We start from the raw sequence: 21,716 nt of genomic DNA on the forward strand, positions 1-21,716 counted from the left end.
CCAGAAGTGAGTCAGTCTCCATAAGTCCCCATGTTCAAATGTCCAACTTCACAGCAGAAATAAACATGTGTACAGCCTGGTACAAAAAACAGTTTTGGTCTCTGTAGCTAATTTCTCCGTTCATGACAACTGTACTGAGGGTGAATTTATATACAACTCACCTGTTCAAATGACATTAAGGCTTAAAGTTATGCAGAATTAACAGCGTGGACGCTTTGATTGACAGGTGCTGTTACAGATGGCTTGTTTGAACACTCAGGTGTCATTCAGCCCGCCTCAGGTCCACTGATGATCTACGTCTTTGCCCATTTTTAGATTAGTCAGGAGCTAGCAGAGGCAGGACAGCCAACATTGCGGCGGCCAGTGTTGCATATTTTGAGTTTCAAAGTGGCACTTGGGAAGCCTGTGGCTGACATCACACATAGGCTGTCCATTCGTTATGCTGTCATTGACTGAAAACTGTGATGTATGTTTACAATAAACAGGTTGGGAAATAATTTGACATTTTTGTCTTTGTTTAATCTTAATAAGTCTCTTCTCTAAATTAGTTTGATTAACCTGCTTGTCACAGTCAGGTTGTAAAAAGTTTTAACTAGCCAACATTTTATTGATGTCAGTAACCTTCAAATTCTCACAAATCCAGAAGTCCATTTTGTTATAAAACAAAATGGTCCTTTTAAATAACCTTTTCATCGTGTGACAATACAACTGCACATCTCAAAAGACGTGATGTCGGTGCGTTTAAGGAGACTCAAACATTCACAAGTCGACTGTCAGTAAAATGAAACAGACAAGAAGACGAGTTCACAAAAACAAAAACTGTATGAATGGGCTTCTATCTTTTACATGCTGATTCTCAGATCAAGCACTGAGCACTTCAACGAAGAAGACTTTTCAAAGCACTTATCGCACATCAATAAGAAAGTGTCCTCTGTCATGGATTCTCCACCACATCACAGGTAACGTTACTGTCTGGTGAGTTATTTTTACAGCAGTGAGGCATGAACTGGACCGAGTGGCTTGTTGAAAAGGTCAGAACACCATTACCTGTTTCAGGAAAAACTCAGCAGTATATACAATGAGCTAAAAACTGCAGATAACGTCCTTCAACAGTGGCCAGATCTGCATCACTAACTGGCAGGTAATCATTCATCAATTACAAAATCTCTTCTTTTCCAAAAAAAAAAACTGTTGGCTGGTAAAAAAGTGAATTTTGGGATGAAAAGATCCTGGAACAGATCTCTAGATCTGACTATACTCAAAAACATCACAAGCATGAAGGGAGGGAAACACTGTGAAACAGCATCTGAACTGAAAAGACACTAAAACGTCTGCATTGAACTCGTGAAGGTTGGTCAGAAGCTCTTTCAGGAAACTTTCACCGACTGATGAATAAAAACCCTCAACACTCCATTGATTTCTGGGCAGCTCACTGATGATAGAAATAAATAGTAACTGTAATAAAAATGTTCTCGCTGTCGTCAGGGAAAAACCTATGTTGTATCAGCAGTAGATTGGGTCATAGACTGGGAGATATCTGATTCTTAATAAAAAAATGTAATTGGTTCTGTAAATCAGTCCAATAATCATAACGATAAACCAGTATACTGTACATGTGTCGTTTAATGTTAATTATCTGTGTAAAGGTGTAACCTGACAGGGCGACACTAAGAAGCCACAGAGGAGGAGGCTGCTTTATCGATTTACACCTGAAAACCATCTGATTGAATGTTTCTGTCTTTTCTCTGTTGACTGCAGCTTACAGTGGCAGAGCTCCTCTTGTGTTGAGAAATCAAACTGCAGTGGTCAAAGTATCAGAAATGTATCAGTTACAACATCATGTATACTGCAGACATTTGAAAAAAAATCATTATATTCTGTAGAAAATCCCTCGAAGCACAACCACATTCCATCTTGTCATCCTGCCTTTCCTACAAACGTTTTTTTCTGTGCTTACGGTTATGCAGAATTAACAGTGTGGACGCTTTGATTGACAGGTAGGTGTCGTTACAGATGACTTGTTTGAGCACCCAGGCATCATTCGGCCCGCCTCGAGAACAGAGACAATCCACATGTTTGCATCACAGGCAGGACTTCCAACATGGAGATAACCGGAGCCACCACACCGAGCTTCACAGCAGCACTTCAAAAAACCTGTGGGGAACGTCCGGTCTTCATACTGTCACTGAGCCTCTCCCACCAAGTCTGTGTGTAGTTCCAACAACTCAAACAGACATGTCTTCTCTGGAGCTGATTGCACTAATTTTAATAAACGTTTGTCCATAATCACTGTGATTAGCTCGTTATATGCTAGCTAACACTGATTGGTTGTTTGATTCACACCAGGTCCAGGTTTTAAAATAACAAAACACAAAGCAACAGACGCTCACAGATGCGTTCCAATTGTCCTTCTTTCTAGCAACTCATTCCAGCTCCTCCTGGGGAATCCCAAGGCGTTCCCAGACCAGATGGGCTATGTAGTTCCTGCAGAAAGTTCTGGATCTGACCCGGGGTCTCCTGCCAGTTGGACATGTCCAGAACACCTCCAAAGGGAGGCGCCCAGGAGGATCCTGATCAGATGTTGAACCACCTCAGCTAGTTTCTTTCAACGTGAAGAAGCAGTGGTTCTACTCCAAGCTCCCAGGTAAACTCCTCACCCTATCTCTAAGGCTGAGCCCAGACACCTCAAGGGAGAAGCTCCTTTTAGTCGCCTCTATCTGTGATCTTATTCTTTCAGTCACTACCCAAAGCTCATGACCATAGGTGAGAAAACATAGATAGACAAAAAAATTATCCACATCCTGTAACTGATAAACCAGACACTACAACTAAATATTTGAATGATGTGCAAAATGAATTATTTCCACCAAAATGAAATTGAAATACTATTTCCTGCTGCAGCCTTAAGTAACAACATAGCTGTTACTCTTAAAGAAACATTCTGTTGAACTTCTTACTGGACTTGCTCCACAAACCCTAACCCTTGCTCCCCGTGCTCCACAATGGGTGTGAAATGTTTTAGACTTTCAGGTTGGGGGTGGCTCACCTTTCTAATCCAGTGGCATTATGGGCAAGATGTGAGAGAGTCGCACCTTCAATGCAGAGCATTCCATCCTCATCTGTTCATTACAAAAAGGAAGTAGACTTTCTTAAATGAATCAGCTTCTTGTGTTAAACCTGCTGGCTGCAGCCTCCTGTGCGCCCTTTGGAATGAAAGAGCTGACTAAGACTTAATGCGACACAAAAAAAAAAAAAAACAGAGTCATCTCGACCTTTTCTGCTCTCCTCTTTCATCACAGCCAATTACTTAGCTAAGCCCAAGTTTGACCAATAGAGCCGCCCAGAGGCCGATAGCAACAGAAGCTGTTCAAAGGAAAGTGTAGGAGCCCCTGAACCAACATATGGATCATCATGCTTTCCCTTCTAATCGTTGCAATTATTTGTAATAATGTTGAATAAAATAAACATTATGAAGTTGTCGCTGTGGCCTGGGTAAAGGTGATACAATTTCTCACTATTTTCATAAATTTCTACAAACCAAACATTCAGTCATGGAGATAATCAGCAGATGAACCCAGAACGAAAAGAATCATTAGTTTCATTCCAATACTTCATAGTTTAAAATGAACTCCACCTCAACAACTCCAACAGGACAATCCTGATTTTACATGAATGCACAAGTCACAAACATCCAATGAGATCAGAGAGAACAGACCAGCAGTCACAGTTTGAGCACTTTAAACAGAGTTCACTGAGGATGAGTACGTTCACTTCCCTGATTATAGTTCCACTTAAAGGACCAGTGTGTAGTATTTAATGGCATCAGGCAGTGTATCTTGTAACCTCTTTGCCTCACACTCTTGAACATATAACTACAGTTGCCATGAAATGCATGAACAATGCAAAAAGCCCTCTGTAGATTCAGTGTTTAGTTTGTCTGTTCTGGGCTGCTGTAGTAAGACGGCGACTGCTGAGAGAAAAGTCTTATTGTTACAGACTATATACTTTTTACTTCAGCTCAAACAGCCTCAGACAACATATGTTATATTATTTCATACACATTACATTTTTCAGGTTTCAGGAAGGGATTTGTTAGTGCAATTAAGACTTGTTAAAGTTAAAGCTCTTTACTGTTCACCATCGCTCTCAATCCTGTGGCTCAAACTGTACACCAATCCACAGGCCGTAGTGGGAGGATTCTGGATTAAATTAGATTATTTATATGTTAATTGCCACCTTTCACAAATTAAAACTCTGTAATGGAGGCACCACGTCTTTCAGTAATAGGTACTCCTACACCAACACTATGTTAACAGACCCTTCAGGGCCCCAAAGGCCCCTGATGAATGTGACTGTGCGTCACTTCAGCAAAATATCACATGAACTGATCGGATCTGTCTGAAGCATGCTTATAAATACATTTGTCTTTCATTAAAATACAATTAGATCATTTCATGTGTCCCTGCCTAGACTTATTTTAACGTGTTGCCATGTAAAAAACACTCAATAGTCAATATAGATTGTATATATATATTGTATATATGTATATATACAATATTTGAGCTATAATCATAAATTAGGAATATTTATATGTTGTTGACCTGCCATTCATTTTAGAGATGTATTATATCCATATGAGCAAGTTTGAAAACTAAAAACCAAACTTCAGTGTATTTTTGTGATTTTAGTGTCTGAATATCCTGAAACAAAATCAAACGCCTACAATGGAAAACATTGATTTTTACTTCATGGAGAGTTTTGAAAGAGACAGTGTAGGATCTCCGAGGCAAATCATCGTCATGTGTTGTGGTCTGTCCATCATTGACCCCTTTCTGGCAGGAGGTTCATAAAAATCTTTCCAAGCAGATGTTTCATTTAAACTAGAGACCCTGTTTTTGAGCGCACATCGGAGAACGTCACATCTCAGGTCGGATATTTGTTTTATTTTCCACTAGAAAGTGTTATTTATGAAATATTCAGGATCTGTCTTAAACTTTCAATTTCTTTCCTGATTTGTTTTTGTAAAGTCATTTGACACTCTGGGTGGGTTCAGAAAGTTTGATTTTCTATTCTGTTTCTTTATTTATTTTAATCTTAATTCTGTATGTTTATTGATTTCACTCAGGATTATCAATCTGTGATATTGAGATTTACAGAAGAGGCATGCAGACAGATTCTACTGGAAATGTTTAAGAATATGATTATAATGTATGAATCTTGTCTATAGTTCATAAAAAGAGTCTATGTCGAAAAACCTCTCTAATCTCTGTCTTTACTTGTTTTGATGCATTGAGCAGTTCATATCATGTTTCTGGATCTTTGTTTCGGTTTGGCTGAATAACATCAAACTATTCCAGAATTATTATCTGCAGTGGCGCATGTGATAATCAGGCAAACAAACGTCTAACCCTGCAGACATCATCATCCTGTGGCCCATGTTTCAGTTTCAGTCCCCAAATGTAAAGGCTGCAGCATCAGAACAATCTCTCCACATTAGTCAAGCTCTTTGCTTCTGTGACTTCTCAACCAGAAAAACACATACACAACTCCAGCTCCAGCCAAGAGCTCCCGAATCAGCGCAGAAAACCTCCCCAAGAGAGACGCGGAGCCTCGGCCCTGAGGCGCAATCACTGACAGACGGAGACACCTTTCTGGAACAGTCTCTTTGACCTCACCTCCACCTCATCCTGCCACCCCATCCACAGCCCCGACTTTCATTCGATCCAATTACTCCACCGACTTTCTTGAATCAATCTAATCTCGGAGGAGAGCGCGCGCGTTTGGGTCTGGCGCAGTTTCTAGCGCAGATGGAGACAGAAGAAACGCACATGAAGACGACGAATGACTGAGCAGCTGTTTGTTATTTAACATCATAATGTGTCGTTTGTTCCAGTAAACAGTACGCAGCTCGGTGTTACATAATGACACATCCTCCTCTGATCATTAAGATCATTAAGACAGTTAATGATCAGATGGCTCCAGGTTTTACTGGCTGAGCAGCTGTTAATGAGTTAACGACATAAATCAACTTTAATCTTCCAGTACCTCGCTGTTATTTTATTTGTTTATTTATTTATTTTTTGGCCTGATGTTATTTGGAGCTCATTTACATGATTTAATCTCCAAAAGTCAAACGCAGACTGATGGAGCGGAGATTAACGCGGTGCGTAACCGGTGACTCCCAGCGAGCTCCCAAATAAACAACGACTCTGAGGGGAACCTCGGGACTGATTCACGTTTCTCCCGATGGAAACAGTCCCGCTTTAGTGGAACTTCATCAGTTTAAATTTACTTATTCTGATGTATGACGCCATGCACACTCGTGTAGCCTCAGAGTGGGGGGACTCCATCACTGCAAAATAACGGAATGCGGAATGAAGTGAGACAGATTTTGCGGGTTTATCCTCCGTGATGACACTGATAGTAACGCACTGTATTCCAGCAGAGTCCGGGTCCGAGCCGCCTGGTTACGCCAAACCCAAAACAAGCCTCGCTCCGACGCGCGGACTCACCACTTGAACGCCGGACGATGTTCTCCAGAAAAGTGTTCTGCGGTGCCACAAGCCCTCTCTTTCCCCCGGGCATCCTGCTGCGGGCGGACGGAGCTGGTGTCGGTCAGGGTCTGTGGCGGTGTGTCTGCTGCTCGGAGGTCGGTACTGACGCTGGCTCTCAGTCGGACCGATGGAGAAGCTCATTGTAACCGTGCGCTCTGGCTGCTCGGGGCGCACTGAGCCACAGCGGCGGCGTTGCACCCCGGTGCCTGACCGGAGCGTCAGGACGCATGCGTGTAATGATGTACTGTATGACACGTTTAATGTTTTTGTAATGAATCATTTCATAATTCTACTACTAATCAGTGTGTTTGAACCCTCACCGGAGAAAAATAACAATTTTATTCCATTTGTTTTATTAAACTGAACTCTGTGTTTGAGGATCTGACACACTCAATGTTGGAACTGAAGTGCTACCACTCTCTTCATAATAATAATAATATGGGATCAGAAATACCTTTGTAAAATTATGATATATATTTTCATTTTACTAACCTTAACAACATGCAGTGCAGTAAAAGGACAGTTAATAAATGCACAATAAAGGGTTTATTGAACTTGATAATATTGTTGTTATAGAAAAGCATATTTAACTGTTCTAAGTGCAAAATAAAGTATCTAATAAATGTTAACAAAGCAACATCAAAAGCTTAGCAAAGGTTTAACAAGTTAGGCTAAGCTAAATTAAGTAGAATAGAATAGAATAGAATAGATTCTTTTCTTTTTTCTTTGTTCTTTTACATGCATTTTACCCTAAATACAACCACCACACACACACAAAGGCTCATAGACATGCAACTGTGGACTGATGGGCAGCCACGAGTGGCGCTCTGGGAGCAGTTAGGGGACTCAGTGCCTTGCTCATGGGCACCCCGGCAGTGCCCAGGAGGTGGACTGCCACTGTCTCTAGCTACCAGTCCACCTTCCATACTTCAGTCCATACTAAATAATAAACTAAGCTAAGATAAATTAAGTTAAACTAAGTGAGTTAACGTGAGTTAATAATTGTTTGTAATGACAACTCTTTAAATGTTCTTAAGCAGTGGATAAACTCTTCTTCACTTTCATTTGAGTGTTAATAAATGTCTCATAACCTAACAATAAACATGTTTATAATGCTATCATTAGCACACTACAGTGTTACCATCACATATAAATGTTAATAAGCATCTTTTGAAGGACCTTATTACTCTTAACTCACATTTACAAGCTCCTTATGCCAGAGTTTGTGACTAATGACTTTACTGATAAGTTGTTCATGCTTCAAACACATGAAGATCAACAATTTATTAAGTTTTGTATTTATAAATATAAATGATGATGTCAGAACGTTCAATGTAAATGCCACAATGTCTGTTTGTGTTTGTAGCAGATGAGTGCTGGATGTTTATTGGTAAACAACAGGTTGGGAGGTTGCCAGGCAACCAGCAGAGATCAAGAAACAGTTACACGATGTAACTTCCCCTGAGGATTACAGTACATTTCTGTTTTTGTACAGATTAAACAAACTTGATCCAACATGTTAATACATGAGCGTTAAAAGTGTATTTTTAAACAAAGAGCCGTTCTAGCTGTTTCCCCCACTTTTAGTCTTTATGCTAAGCTAGGCTGACAACATCCTGACTCCAGCTCAGTACTATACCAGTGTAATGCTCATGCATGAGAGAGGCATCAATCTTTTCATTGAACTCTTGGAAGGAGACTAAATAAGCGTATTACCCAGTGCGTCGTCTTACCATGAAGCCGTGAAAACAGTGTCTCCCTCTGCAGGGCTCCCTGGAATGCTCATTAGTGAAGGGTTGATGGGGCCCCAGGGAGCCGGAGGCCCCAACCCGAGCGGCAGCCTGCGCTCCATGCAGGGCGTCTGGTCTGCACTGGCTGTCTGCTTTGCCTGACGCCACCAACATTTATTCAGGAATCAAACCTGTGCTGAGGCTGCTCACAGCATCTCAGTAATTGACTGGAAGATTATACAGAAGGTACACATTATTTATGGCTTTCAATGGTCTCATATGAATTTAAGTTGATAGCTTTTTGATTACACCTTGTTGTGACTGGAGCACATTAAAGTACATTACATGCCTGGCTGAGAACGTCAGGTTTCGATCATACTGGTCACATAAGCATGGAAGAAATCAAATTGTTACTATGACTGTAACATATTTGGCTTTTGATTCTGGAGACTGTGACAGCTCAACCAACCTCGCTTCATTTAATGGATTTATAGAAATAATGCTGCTCAGAAATGTCAGGAAAAATAAAAACAGTTTGGCGGAACAGAAATATTTCATTTCTTTAACCATCTGGAGAGCCTTCAGGTTTTTCTAGTGACCCCATGAGAGCTAACCCTGACTGCAAACACAATATGGATTATATGAGAACAATAAAATTCTAATAATACAAATGGTTGTTAAAACACCAAGAAGTTTAAAAAAATCCTAAACTGACAGATTTTCAATAGAGAAAGCAGAGTTTCCAAACCTTTAGTAGTTTCACATTTGTTTATAAAACAGTACTCGCATGCCAATATTGACATTGAGTCAGATCCTGTATGATTCTTCTAAGGGTCTTTTTTAAATTCCCATTTGGTGTTACTGCTCTGTCTCAGCCTGGATGCATGAGGACGTTTAAAGGAGACTAGATTTAGAAGTGTCGGAAGAGGACATTGACAGAGGAAGCTAAGAAGAGAAAAGGAGAGAGTGAGCGAGCAAAAAGCTGCCAGACAAGAGTAAATGTGGGACTGACTTTTAGTGGTTGGTGAGAGCTTGGTGAAATAAAAGGCTGAAAGACAGACGTCTTGGTGTTTCTCAATCTAATGTGTAAATCACTCTTCTGTACCTGTTGACACCCACTGAGAACTGTCACTATCAGGCCGTACACTCTGTGTGTGTGTTTGTGTCTATTGGCGTTTCCAAGCGCTCCTGTGGGAGGCTCTTAATTGGCCCATTGCATCATGGGGTATCAAACATATGTGACAGCGCAGGTCGGACAGCTGTTGTCTGCTGTACCTGGCTGAGCTCTGCAGACCAGCCTCTCTCTCTCTCTCTCTGTAAGCACATCTGTATGAAGGTTCACTGATGACTAAACTGCTGTCAGTAAATTACTGCAGCTGGCTTTGAGTTCACATTGGAAATCCACAGCGGAGAGACGACTGAGACCAAAATCTGTGATTTGAATATCCAACACTCGTCCGTCTGTTTGTGTGACTGATTTCAGTCTAAAAACATATTAAAACACCCACACTGTAAAAATAGGCCATTTACAGAAAATAACTTTTTACAGCAGTTTTCTGTTTTTTAACATTGTATACAAAACTCTGTACCTGACAGACAAATTAACAATCAAACTGTTAATAAATAACAAATTACAGTCATTTCTCATTATATATATCATTCTCTGCTTTCTTAAATGTCATACAACTGTATTTCAAATGAAATAATCTGTAATTAAATATATAAATGTTTATGTAAATGATAATATTACAGTAAACATAAATCTTATTAGTTTTACATGAATGTACCATTACATGTCTGTGACATTACAGAACTATTTGTATCATCACTTTACTGAATTGTAATAATTCAGTTCAAATCTGTAAAATAAATGTTTCTCTGCAAAACTTTGACTTTAAAATGTAAGTAAATGTATAGTTTTTAATATTTATTTAAATGTACGGTGCATTGGACCTTGTAAGACAGAACCAGTTGACTTTATTCCCCATAGCAACATCAAACTTTTTTTTTTTGTTGCCTGAGTCTAACCACACATCAGACTCAAGATGATGTCATAAAAAGGGTGTTTAAAGTGTTGTTTGAGAGTTAATAGTTGCTATTAGTGTTATAGTTACAATTAGATTGAGGTTAAAGTGTGTGTAGTGGATACAGGACCCAAAAGACAGAAATAAAATAAGCATGACTTGAGTAAATGTTTGCACTTTTATTCTAGTAATAAAACACTGCAGAACATTTCCCAGATGAGCAGATCAGATCAGATCAGTTTGTGTGTTGGAGGGAGACTTTTTCGAAAATGAGCCTCATCACTGGGTAAAATATTGTGTTCTGGTCTATTACATACACACTGAACTGAGACTGTGTTTCTAAAGCAAACCACCACGGACTAGAGAGGAAGATAACTGGTGCTTTTATTTCTTTTCATTTAGGATTTGAATCTTCTGTTGTATTTTAAGTCTTTCTGGACAAAATATAAAAAATATGCTGTGTTGTTTATGATACACCTCTGAGTTTTTGCACAGTTACAAAACTGCTGCACGTGTCGCAGACCGGCCGTGTTGGACAGCGAGGAGAGTCTCTGCGGGGATTTGATGACTGTAATCACTCTAATTACACTGCATCACTAACCCCCAATTATGCCCAATCAGCATTCAGCGGGCGGGCCGCCATTGTTCATGTGGAACAGGCGCTCAGGGCCACCAGCCTCACCAGTCAATGAGCCTGACAAATGTATTTCTGGATACAACCATTCCAAAGACACGTGTGCAAATCATTTCATCGACAAAATAAAAAATGCTCCATTCTTAATGAGCAGGAAAAACAAACTGCCGCAATCGGATGAAGCAACAGATAATTTTTGTTTCTGCAGCTCCACATCTGAGCATTAGTTATTTCTAGAGCTGCTGCTCCAAGGGAGTAAATGTCACACGGTGGAGATCAAACGCAGCGCTGGGATGCCATGACGCCTCGTTTGGGGAGGGAAAGTGGGAAGAGACGGGGATAGAGGTATCGACCCCCCCCCAATGCCGATCAATGCACCGCCTCCACATCTGGAGGGAGACATAGCTGCATACCTGCTTATTGATCTCAGAATTAATTAGTCCGGCTTCCACCGGAGCTGCCTGTCCCTCGCCAGCCCTAAAAAAGGCAAGGGGATTGAATATCAAAGCACTGACCACCTAACTAAACACCAACGACACTGCCCACGCCAAAACCACCAGCTCCAGGGAAACATGTTGGTCGTCCTGCCGACACACCGAGAGCTCCATCAAAAGTTGGATTGAAAGAAAAAAAAAGACATTTGGTGGTGGGGAAGTTGGTGTTTAACGTCTGATTGTAAAGTGAGGGCAGGCTGGGAATAGCAGAGCTGAGGGACTCGGTGGTAAATTGTTTCTGTCCACTGTAGATGGGTCTCAGTTGTACTGCCATCAGGGGAGCTTCCAGAGGTCCTAATTGCTGCACTGGTCAGTAAAAAAAAAGCTTCAATAAACTCATTGGATAAAGGCTCTTCCCAGAGATGGATTGCGCTCTCGGATGACCCCAACCACTGCCAGCACTATGCATGACAGCAGGTACAGACTACACATGAGAGAAACCAGCGAGCACTGCTGTGGTGGAATAACACCAGTAACACATACCTGACCCTGGTTTATGGGTCCATTAGCTTTTACGTTAACTTCATGTAGGAATGTGTACCATGAGAACACAATATAACCTAAAAGTATTGGAGATCTAACCTGCTGGATTTCCTCGTAAAACTCTACATTGTTTACAGGTTCTTCTCTGCTCTGCCTACTCAGACGTTGCCACTTTTCTAGATGCGTTACTGCATCGTGACCGTCCCTGATCTGCAGTCACGATGAAGGCTTGTTAATTCCAATAACAAAGTTTCATTAAAGTCTGCTCAGCATCACGCTCACGACACAGCAGCAGCTATTTCCTCTGTTTGGCTGTGAATACAGCAGCAAGGCTTCTGCTGTAAATCTCATGATTAAAATCATTATCAGACTTCAACACGTGAACACAGCCTGCTAATTTACAGCGTGCTTGGAGAGAAACACAACAGTAACATTGTTTTTACATTGGCAGCATGTTTATCTTTACGCTCACCGTTTTTGAAGGAACACGTGTGCCAGTTTCCAAAATTAACATGTCCATATTCACTGAAAACTGAAATAAAACATGAAAAGCATCTTTATGGTTATTTTTAGGCACTCACAGCTCGTATAGTTAGGGAAAGATCATTGTTATCAGGGGATGTGTTATGGCCAGGCTCATTTAGGGAAAGGAAGCGACATAAAACCAGATGTACTCGGTAAAACAAAGTTATTTATTGTCTTTGTTGGATTAATAATGAAGATTCAGGTAAGCTCTGATCCTTTCCTGTCTGCTACAGTCACTACACAAATGTGATTTCTAGAGGACACGGTTTCCATGGCACCTCTAATGTTGAAAAACTCCTCGGAGTTCCTTTAAAGCTGGAACTGGACCGAGGGCCCGTCCTATGACACCAAGCCACAACCTGCCTTTATTAATATTTTACTTCAGAAAATTCCCCAAACAAAAGTGCAAGTAATCAAATTAGCATTAACTAATTGACATGCGGTGAGGGGGGGCTGCTTGGTAATCTAGTGGAACTTCCGTTTTCTCTGTTTTGCTCCTGAGGGACACTCCGGTGCCGGTGTCACCCGGTGGGTGCATGAACAGCTTTCCGTGGCATTTAGCAAAGCCTCCTCCGCTGCACTTTAATTGCAGACCACTTTTTTGAATCCCAAATGTGAATTTTTTTCTTCTCCGGGCGGACAGTGTGGAAGCTTTTGTGTCTGAGGTGGCCTGCCTGCAATCACTTTGTCTCACTGTTAATGCTAATTACAGCCGTGATGCTCCTCCTGCAGTTTGTGCCTCTCTCTGAAGCCTTTTTTCTCCATCTCAGTGTTGCAGTTCGAATGAGTTTATTCTGGAGCCGTAATTTTATATCTTTTAGTTAATCACTGCCTTCTTAATCTTGGATATGTAGTAGTAGTTGCAGTGGCGGCATAAAGACACACACATCCGCACAGGATACAGTTAAATAAGGGCCTCTGGAGCAGGAAATAGAAGCTGGCATGGAATCAGCCATATTGGAGGACTGTCAACAAGTGGCAGGAGTGTCATAATGCTTTTTCTGACTGCAAATAAAAAAAAGCCACGTTGTTTTCAACGTCCCTCAAACCATATTTTCTGTGACATTTGCAGCGTAATGGGACATACATCCTGGTGGTGTCAGTTTTGTGGAGGCTACGATGAGCTGAAGACTACAACAACAAGAGAGGAAACAAAAAGAAAAATAACTTTGCACATATTTAGAAAGATTTCTTGATAACAACTGATTAAATTTTAATCAAATGAATTATATATTCATGATGAACTCTGAACTCTTTGACTGTTTTTTTATTGCATCCATCAGGACAAACTGGATCAGGACAGGGCTCACTGTATGTAGTTTTGGCTCTTGACTTTCACCATCGGACAAAAAAATTTTCCTGGCCAACTGCTCCATGACATGGTATTCTGGAAACTTGTTTGTGGAACTTGTGGAATCAACATTTTTGGTGTTTTACCTCAACCATGAGGCTAAACTCAAAAACTGGTCCATGACACATCGTCTTTGAAAGATTATTATATTTGTAATTCGCAGAAGATAAATGTTAATTTTAACACTTCTGGTCTTGTGGCACTATCAGAACAAAAAATCTCTCCTTGACAAATTTCTCAAATCTCAGTTCTTAACCTGTTTTTCTTTTGTTTGTGCAGTATTGTCATGGTCCCCAGAGGATGCACACATACAGTAAGACAAACTGATCCATGACATGTGTCCTGAAAACTAATGCCCCAATTGCCACAAAATTTGCTGTATATTCATGGTCCCCAGAAGATTAATCAATTTTGTCTCTGAGACTTGATATATATTTATGGTCCCCAGAGATGAACCCTTAACATATATCAGGTCCTTCACAAACTAATGCATGAAATGGGATCTTAAAAACACATGCCTTGACTTGAAGTTGACCCATTAGCATCAGGTTTCCAACCCTTGCACAAGAAATGAAATAAATAGAGTTTTTTTTAACTAGGTTCAGGAATAAGGGCCACGCCTCGTACTCATCCCATTTCCGTTCTCCATGAATTTAAGCACTCCTTTTCCGACCACTCCTTCTTTGACTCTGCTGTCACATTCGTAACATGAAGGGTTTTACCCACAGCATGGACGAAACACTTGCCCTTAACGCTTCCGACAGCGACCTGCTCGACGAAATATCCAACACTCCCGAACTGTCTGAAACATCTCCGTCCCCGGTAATTCCCGCAGGGCAGCCACCATGGCTGCGCTCTGTCGTCCAGGTCCACCGGCGTCCGAGGTCATCCATTTCAGATAGCTCCAACGCCATCAGGCCCTCTCCACCTCACAGGCCCAGGGGGAGAACCCGCCTCCATCACCCGTCAGATGCGCCAGCGACCGGTGGAACGCCGCGAGGCAATTTCCCCCGGGCAACACGCCGTCCACCCTTCAAACACAGTCATAGCCGACTGGACAGTTGCCAGCCTGACATAACATCCCATTCCACTGCTCTGACAGAAAGGTCACACTTTTTTATCGCCTCCAAAACTTCCTTTACAACTCCACGAGCCGAACACCACTTCCGGGTCGCCGTCGCTACAACGATGACGTCACACCACCGTCTTTGGCTCAGCCCACCTTGGCTCAGCCCTTACCCAGGGCCAGGTCGTATCGAACCCCGCACCTTCAGTTCCTGCCTCTCATTTCTCCTCTACCTTCCCCCAAGCTTAATTCCCGTGCACACGCCATCATCGCAACATCCCTCCCTCTTCTTTCAATCCTAGCCTTCCTATTACTCCCTCCACAGCTACCTAACCAGACCACCGCAGCCTCGACAGCGGCACGTCCAGCCAAACCCCCCACCTTGCCAAATTATCTTCAGCATCTCCGTGCCCCGCTTTGACTCACGTCCACATTAACATGCTCCTCAAAGGCCTTCGCAAGGCCAAACCACGCCCTATGCCGAAGCAAATCCCTCTCACTTCTGATCTCCTAGCGCGCTGCATCGAACCCCTCTGCAAAGGCTACTTGTCCCCAAGCATAGACAAAGTCCTAGAATCCATGTTCCTCCTGGCATTCTTCGGCTTCCTACGCTGTTCAGAGTTCACTGCTTCCACCCTGCTCTACGATCCATCGTGTCATGCATCATTATCCGACATCTCTGTCCTCTCCTCCGATACCCTAATCCATTTTCTGAAACGCAGCAAAACCAACCAGTCCGGGCAACCCCAACCAGTCTACCTCTATCGACTGAATTCACTCCTAAGCCTGTATGAACCCATTCTCAATTACATCAACTCCCGTCTAACCCTTCAAGCTTCCCCCCGAGACCCTCAGAGACCGGCAGAGTAGCCACGCGCTCCTGGTTCCACCATCACTCTCGCTAGATCCTGCTCCGATCCAGCATTCCCCTGGAGCTATACTCGGGGCACTCCTTCCGCATTCGAGCAGCCTCCACTGCTTCCAGACAGGGAATACCTGACAACATCACAAAAATCCTAGGTCACTGGTCTTGGACTGCATACCTAGCCTACGTCCGCAACGACCTGAACAATGTCCGAAAAGCGCACGCGCTCTTCTCCTCATGAAGTTTTCTCTTGGGGCTCTAATCCGTAGAGTCACGGAGAGACGGTTCCCCCACTCAGAGTCTCCATCCCTCCAGGTTTCCTCCAGGATCCCTCCTGTCCACCCCTCAACCTCAGGACCACTCTACCGATGGTCCCGCCTCCTTCCCCTACCCCTCATCCTCGCATCCCTGATCCCTCTCACCTTTCCTCCCTTCATCCCTCATCCTAACATCCCTCATCCTCCGACCCTCATCCTTCCATCCCTTGACCCCTCTCTAAACCCCTTCCCGCAACATATCACCCATGCTTCCCAAATGTTACTTATAATAAACATGTGTAAACTTCATCTGTACGAGGTCCTTGTTAGGGAAGTGCCATTTACTTATCACATTGACACTCCCCTGAGGAAAACTTCAATTGATTTTTTTTCACAATTTTACTGCAGATTATTTGCTTGAGCCATCCACCTGTGGAGGCAATACATAATCTTAATACATCGAGATGTATATAATAAATTCAGACAGCTTACAGTAAATTTCACTGCCTCATAGCAAAATGTTCTGAATTTTAGATTTACATGACTTCAATTGTTTCTAGATTTCTATAAATGTCTATAAATCCTTGTGGTGCTTACACTGATCTTTGGGTGAGTAACCATCCTGTCTTACGAACTCATGCTGAGGGCAAAATCTTTCTAATTTCAAGATTCTGTCACTTTCTTTGTGGATGTCTGTTAGGTAGGTGTTATAACTTTGAGACTTGTCTTGAAAGATTTCTCTGGCTGGTAGGAATGTGCGATATATCATCTCTTACAATATATCGTCAAAAACATTCCCCACGGTAAGAATATGTCATCCCACGATAAAATCGATAAATTCCCATTGATGATGTATGTATGTGCACGACACACTCGCAGCCCAACACGCATATTGACAAACATGGCAGAAGGCGGAGCAGATACGCCGGGCAGCAAGGAGCTCTTTCCTCACGCTCGGAAGCAGAGACTATCCAGGTGGATTCACGGACTAAACTCTGATCATCTACCTGTGTGCGTTCTCACTTTGTTTATTTCATGTACCAGCTTCTAAATCTGAGTCCAACTCGCAATTTACGCGGCAAAACATAATGACACAAAGAAGTTTAATTTGATTTGTGTTCAATGATGAGAGAGGAGAGAGAGAGAGAGAGCGTGAGAGAGAGACAACAATAACAGAGAGCGAGCGCCGGCCTCGATAAAGCTGTCATTAATCAGAGAAATAAAAAGTTATTTCCTGATTGTTTCACAGTGGTTACATTCAGCAGGTATAGACACGCCCACCACCAGCTCCCCCTAGCCTTTATTATTATTTTGGTGACAGATTTATAGTCAAAAAGATTAGGCTGAATTGGTGTTTATTTTTATTTTTTTTTATTATTTAGTTTTATTTTTATCGTTACGGTCATAAATACCAGAAATTATCGGGGTAAACTTTTTAGTCCATATCGCCCATCCCTACTGGCTGGTAATACTTTCCCACTTGTCTTGAGAAAACTTCAAGCACTAAGAAAAGATGACTCAATGACGTAATGAGCATTTACAGCAGCAAGCATCCATTGGTTGGTTGACAACAAACAGAAACTGCAAATGAGACAAATCTGTGATGTGCACGGAGATGTCTTTGAGAAAAATGCATAGTGAGTCACCTTGTCGCCCACAATGGGCTATTCCCGGCTTCGGTTTCCATGTCAACTGAATGTCTTATGTAGTTAAATGATAGTAAGAAAGGTGCATGACGGAAGGCTGAGAATGAGAGTCAAGTCTAGAGTTACTGTATCAATAAAGAATACTTGAATAATTCTTGTGTGCATTATCTCCAATATGAGAGGAGAAGAAGAAACCGAGAAAAAAGTAAAACATAAAATTAGATGACATGAGATGAGATATGAGGCCAGTTTAGAAAGTAATAAATATATACAAATAAAGAAGGAAATACTACAAAACAATACATGCAGAATATGGATTGTTATATATATCATCATGAAAAAGAAATTGTATACTTGGCAGCATATGTTGTTCTAAATCCTGCATATATATTAATGGAGCCTTCACAAATATGCAGGTTACCCAACATGGCATGTGTATTAATGAAAACCCATCATGGATGCTGTTGATGAAGTTACATAGTTAGCATAGTTACAACTACAGTGCTGATAACAAACTGGGTGGTCTCTCTTCTCTTTAGCTTGAAGGACGCGGCATCCATAATTTCCAAATAAAAAAAATGAAATGTTCAAATGTGGCCTTATCAGACCTCAGGACAGTTCTCCACTTCACCTCAGTCCATCTTGAATGAGCTTGGACAGAATCCTGTCAGTTTGTGATGTCTGTCTTCTGAGGGCCTGACGATCACAGCCACCCATCATTGGTTTCCAGCCTTGTCCCTTGTATACAGAGATTTCTCCTGATTAATCTGATGTTCCACCTTCTCCAAATGTGAATTAACCAACGCTGTGCATATTGTAAGAGAGTGAGAGACAGAAATTTCCTTTTCTCTCCTGAGAAGCCACAAACACATTGTCCCAGTCTGCAGTACAGATCATGATGTGCTGACTGCTGTCACTGCGTCCAGAGTTGGTGCTTTTAGTCAGAGTATCAAATGTTCCTCTGACTCACACATCTGATGTAACATACTGCTGTTAAGCATATGGAGAAGGTGAAGATTTTAACAGCAGACATGTTAGTTGATAACTGCTGTTTCTTCAGGGGTTCAGATGCCTTTACACTGAGCTGAGCATCAGGAGTTCTTAGTGATTGTGTATAATTGTGTTTCCTGAGTGATTTTGTTGTGTTTTGGTTGAAAGCAGTGTAAGAGGAGACACACACATGATTTTGTTAATGATTAGATCCAGTTATGTTCAGAGTATCTTCATGTAAAATATATTTGTTTTTGGACAGATTTCAGAGGCGAGTGTTGTTATAAGATTACATGATCAAAAATATGAGATGAAATGGTACTACAGAAATGTGTGATATTAAGTGATATGATACAAAAGTTCATAATATGATAGACACCAAAAATAAAACCAGGAAGAAGAGGAGGTTTTCAGGCCCAGGGTGCAGGGGAATGCTGACTGGTGTCATGCCAGAACTGGAGCTGAATGAGTGGGCAATGTAACCAGGCTCAGCAGCCTTTATGGACATAATGGCAGAGAAGGAGAGACTGAAGAGGACTCTGACGGAGGAAGCTAAGAAGAGAAAAGGAGAGAGTGAGTGAACAAGAAGCCACTGGACGAGAGTAAATGTGGGACTGACTTTTAGTGGTTAGTGAGAGCTTGGTGAAATAAAAGGCTGAAAGACAGACGCCGAGCTGGGCTGACTGCTGCTGGACTAGTCAGTAATATCAGCTGCTGCTATGTCTGCTGTTGTTGATGTTAGCAAAGTTGTCGCCTTGCTAGTTTTTGATCATAAGTAATGTATTCAGAACAAATACTCGAGTACAGCTGTCCATATTTACCACAGTGAGATTACACAAGGAAACTGGAGGAGACAAATCACAACAAATACTGATTTATATATAATTTTGTTGAAATACATTGACATAAAATGCATAAGATAACATAAGATAAGTTAGATATGCTAAGCTAAGAAAGATAAAATAGTTACTTGTTACAGCAGCTCATAGAACACAAAACAGATGAGAAATTAGTCATGAAAATAAAATGGAAAAATGTTCTAAAAACACAGAAAAGAAGTCAGAGCTGCTATAAGCACCCACACGGCACCATAATGTTGAGACAATAACACAACATAGATTTAATGCAATGATAAAACATACTCATCAGACATTGTTCATCATGAAGAGAGCCAGAAAAGATCAGAAAACCATCCTGACCACTCAGTCATGTTCACATTGCTGCTCCCGTCCGTGGGCACGCATCTGAGCATGAACAAGCTCTTGGATTCACGGGTCAAAAGATTTTGTGTCGGTGTTCCTCCAGCTACAAGTGAGGAGAAAAATCAAACTATTTCAGGAGGCAGATCAGCTTTTAGAACGCTCTGAGCCGCCATCTCGGCAAGGCAGTCAGCTGGACGAGGGCGAGGAGTGGTTTTTACACGACCTGACAGTCTGTTTCTCAGCACGCTGCATTAAGTCCTGTTAAATATTTAGCTGCGATGCCTTGAAACAAACCAAAATGGATGTTTAGAATCCTCGGTGGATTTCCGACCTCTTCTGCCCTGCCTCCTCGTTTCCCAGCATTCCCTCCTGATAAACAAGCTGAGCTCCATCAGACCGTCTGCTACGTTTACTGGGATTAATTAACACCACAGAAACATACAGCGAGGGGATGGTGGAAAAAAGTGAGAAATAAATGGTCCCAATTAAAGAGCAGATGGGCCAATCATTTGAACGTTGTGTTTTTAGAGAAGAGATGTAATTATGAGACTGTCACAATGAAATTAAATCAACAGAGCCAGGAGAGACCCAGTCTACTCAGGTCCAACCTACAGACCCCTCTGCCTTCACAGCATAAATCATTCCACAGACAAACTGATACAAACGATGAAGATTTCCGTCCATAAAAACACGTCTGTTAATGTTTCTGGTGCTAAACAGACACAGACGATGTGTTTGTGAATGTGTGGGAGTGTGTTACGACTCCTAACGTGTGCACTCCTCACACACACACTCAGATCTAATATCACGCTCATTAAATATGGAGGAGGAAATCTAAATCATGCTCTCATCTGGACGGATGTGAACAGGAGGCGTCCTGACATCAGACAGAGGAATCGGATAAATAAACTGTGATGTTTAAATGCAGCTGTGAGGAGGTCTGAGATACTAACAGGTTTCTGAAATGTTTCAGTAATTATGTTTAATTATGCAAATTAGGCATTATCTAATGTAACTTCTGGTGAGATCTACAGACACAAACAGGCTGAGTGAAGTCAGATATACAGAAATGTGGATTATCTTTCCACTCGCCTGAAAAAAGACATCTCAAAACCGACCAGTGTAGTTTTCTAGTGTTTCTGTTCAGAAATAAACATATTAGCAGTTTGAACATCAAACTTCCTTTAGGAAATATGACATCTGAACACTTCATTACATGTCTGTAAAAACACAAGATAAAGGACATTATACAGTGTTTATGTGTGCTTAGGGTCGTCGTCCTGTTGAAAGATGAACCGTCTGAGGTCCAGAGTGCTCTGGAACAGGTTTTCTTCCAGGATGGCTCTGTACATTGCTGCATCTTTCCCTCAATCCTGTGACTAGTCTCCCAGTTCCTGCCACTGAAAAACATGCCCACAGCATGATGCTGCCACCACCATGCTTCACTGTACGGATGGTATTGGCCAGGTGATGAGCGGTGCCTGGTTTCCTCCAAACATAACGCTTGGCATTCACGCCAAAGAGTTCGATCTTTGTCTCATCAGACCAGAGAATTTTGTTTCTCATGGTCTGAGAATCTTTCAGGTGCCTTTCACTAAGAAGCGATGGTCGTCCTTCTGGAAGGTTCTCCTCTCTCCACAGAGGAACCCTGCAGCTTGATTTAAGGACTCTCTACAGTGTTATTGAAGTGTTAGACGAGCATGGCGGCTTGTCCAGGGTGTACCCCACCTCTCGCCCTAAGTCAGCTGGGATAGGCTCCAGCTCCACTGTGAGCCTGATGAGGATAAGTGGTTACAGATAATGGATGGATGGATAGACGAGCATTAGTTTAGCGTTAGACAAGCGTTAGTTTAGTGTTAGACAAGCGTTATTTTAGTGTTAGACAAGCGTTATTT

At 41.8% G+C, this 21,716-nt stretch overlaps 1 protein-coding gene across 1 annotated transcript in view; it reads right to left on the bottom strand.

The window, feature by feature from the left end:
- Positions 1-6,740, bottom strand: part of kcnh5b (potassium voltage-gated channel, subfamily H (eag-related), member 5b) — a 143,118-nt gene extending 136,378 nt beyond the window's left edge. Inside the window, exon 1 of the mRNA XM_027278707.1 lies at positions 6,513-6,740. Within this exon, the coding sequence (XP_027134508.1) occupies positions 6,513-6,585 (73 nt within the window). The 5' untranslated portion in view covers positions 6,586-6,740. The remainder of the gene's footprint in view (positions 1-6,512) is intronic.
- Between the last annotated feature and the right edge of the window lie 14,976 nt (positions 6,741-21,716).

This window comes from Larimichthys crocea, chromosome V (genome assembly GCF_000972845.2).
Source record: "Larimichthys crocea isolate SSNF chromosome V, L_crocea_2.0, whole genome shotgun sequence".
NCBI classification, from domain to species: domain Eukaryota; kingdom Metazoa; phylum Chordata; class Actinopteri; family Sciaenidae; genus Larimichthys; species Larimichthys crocea.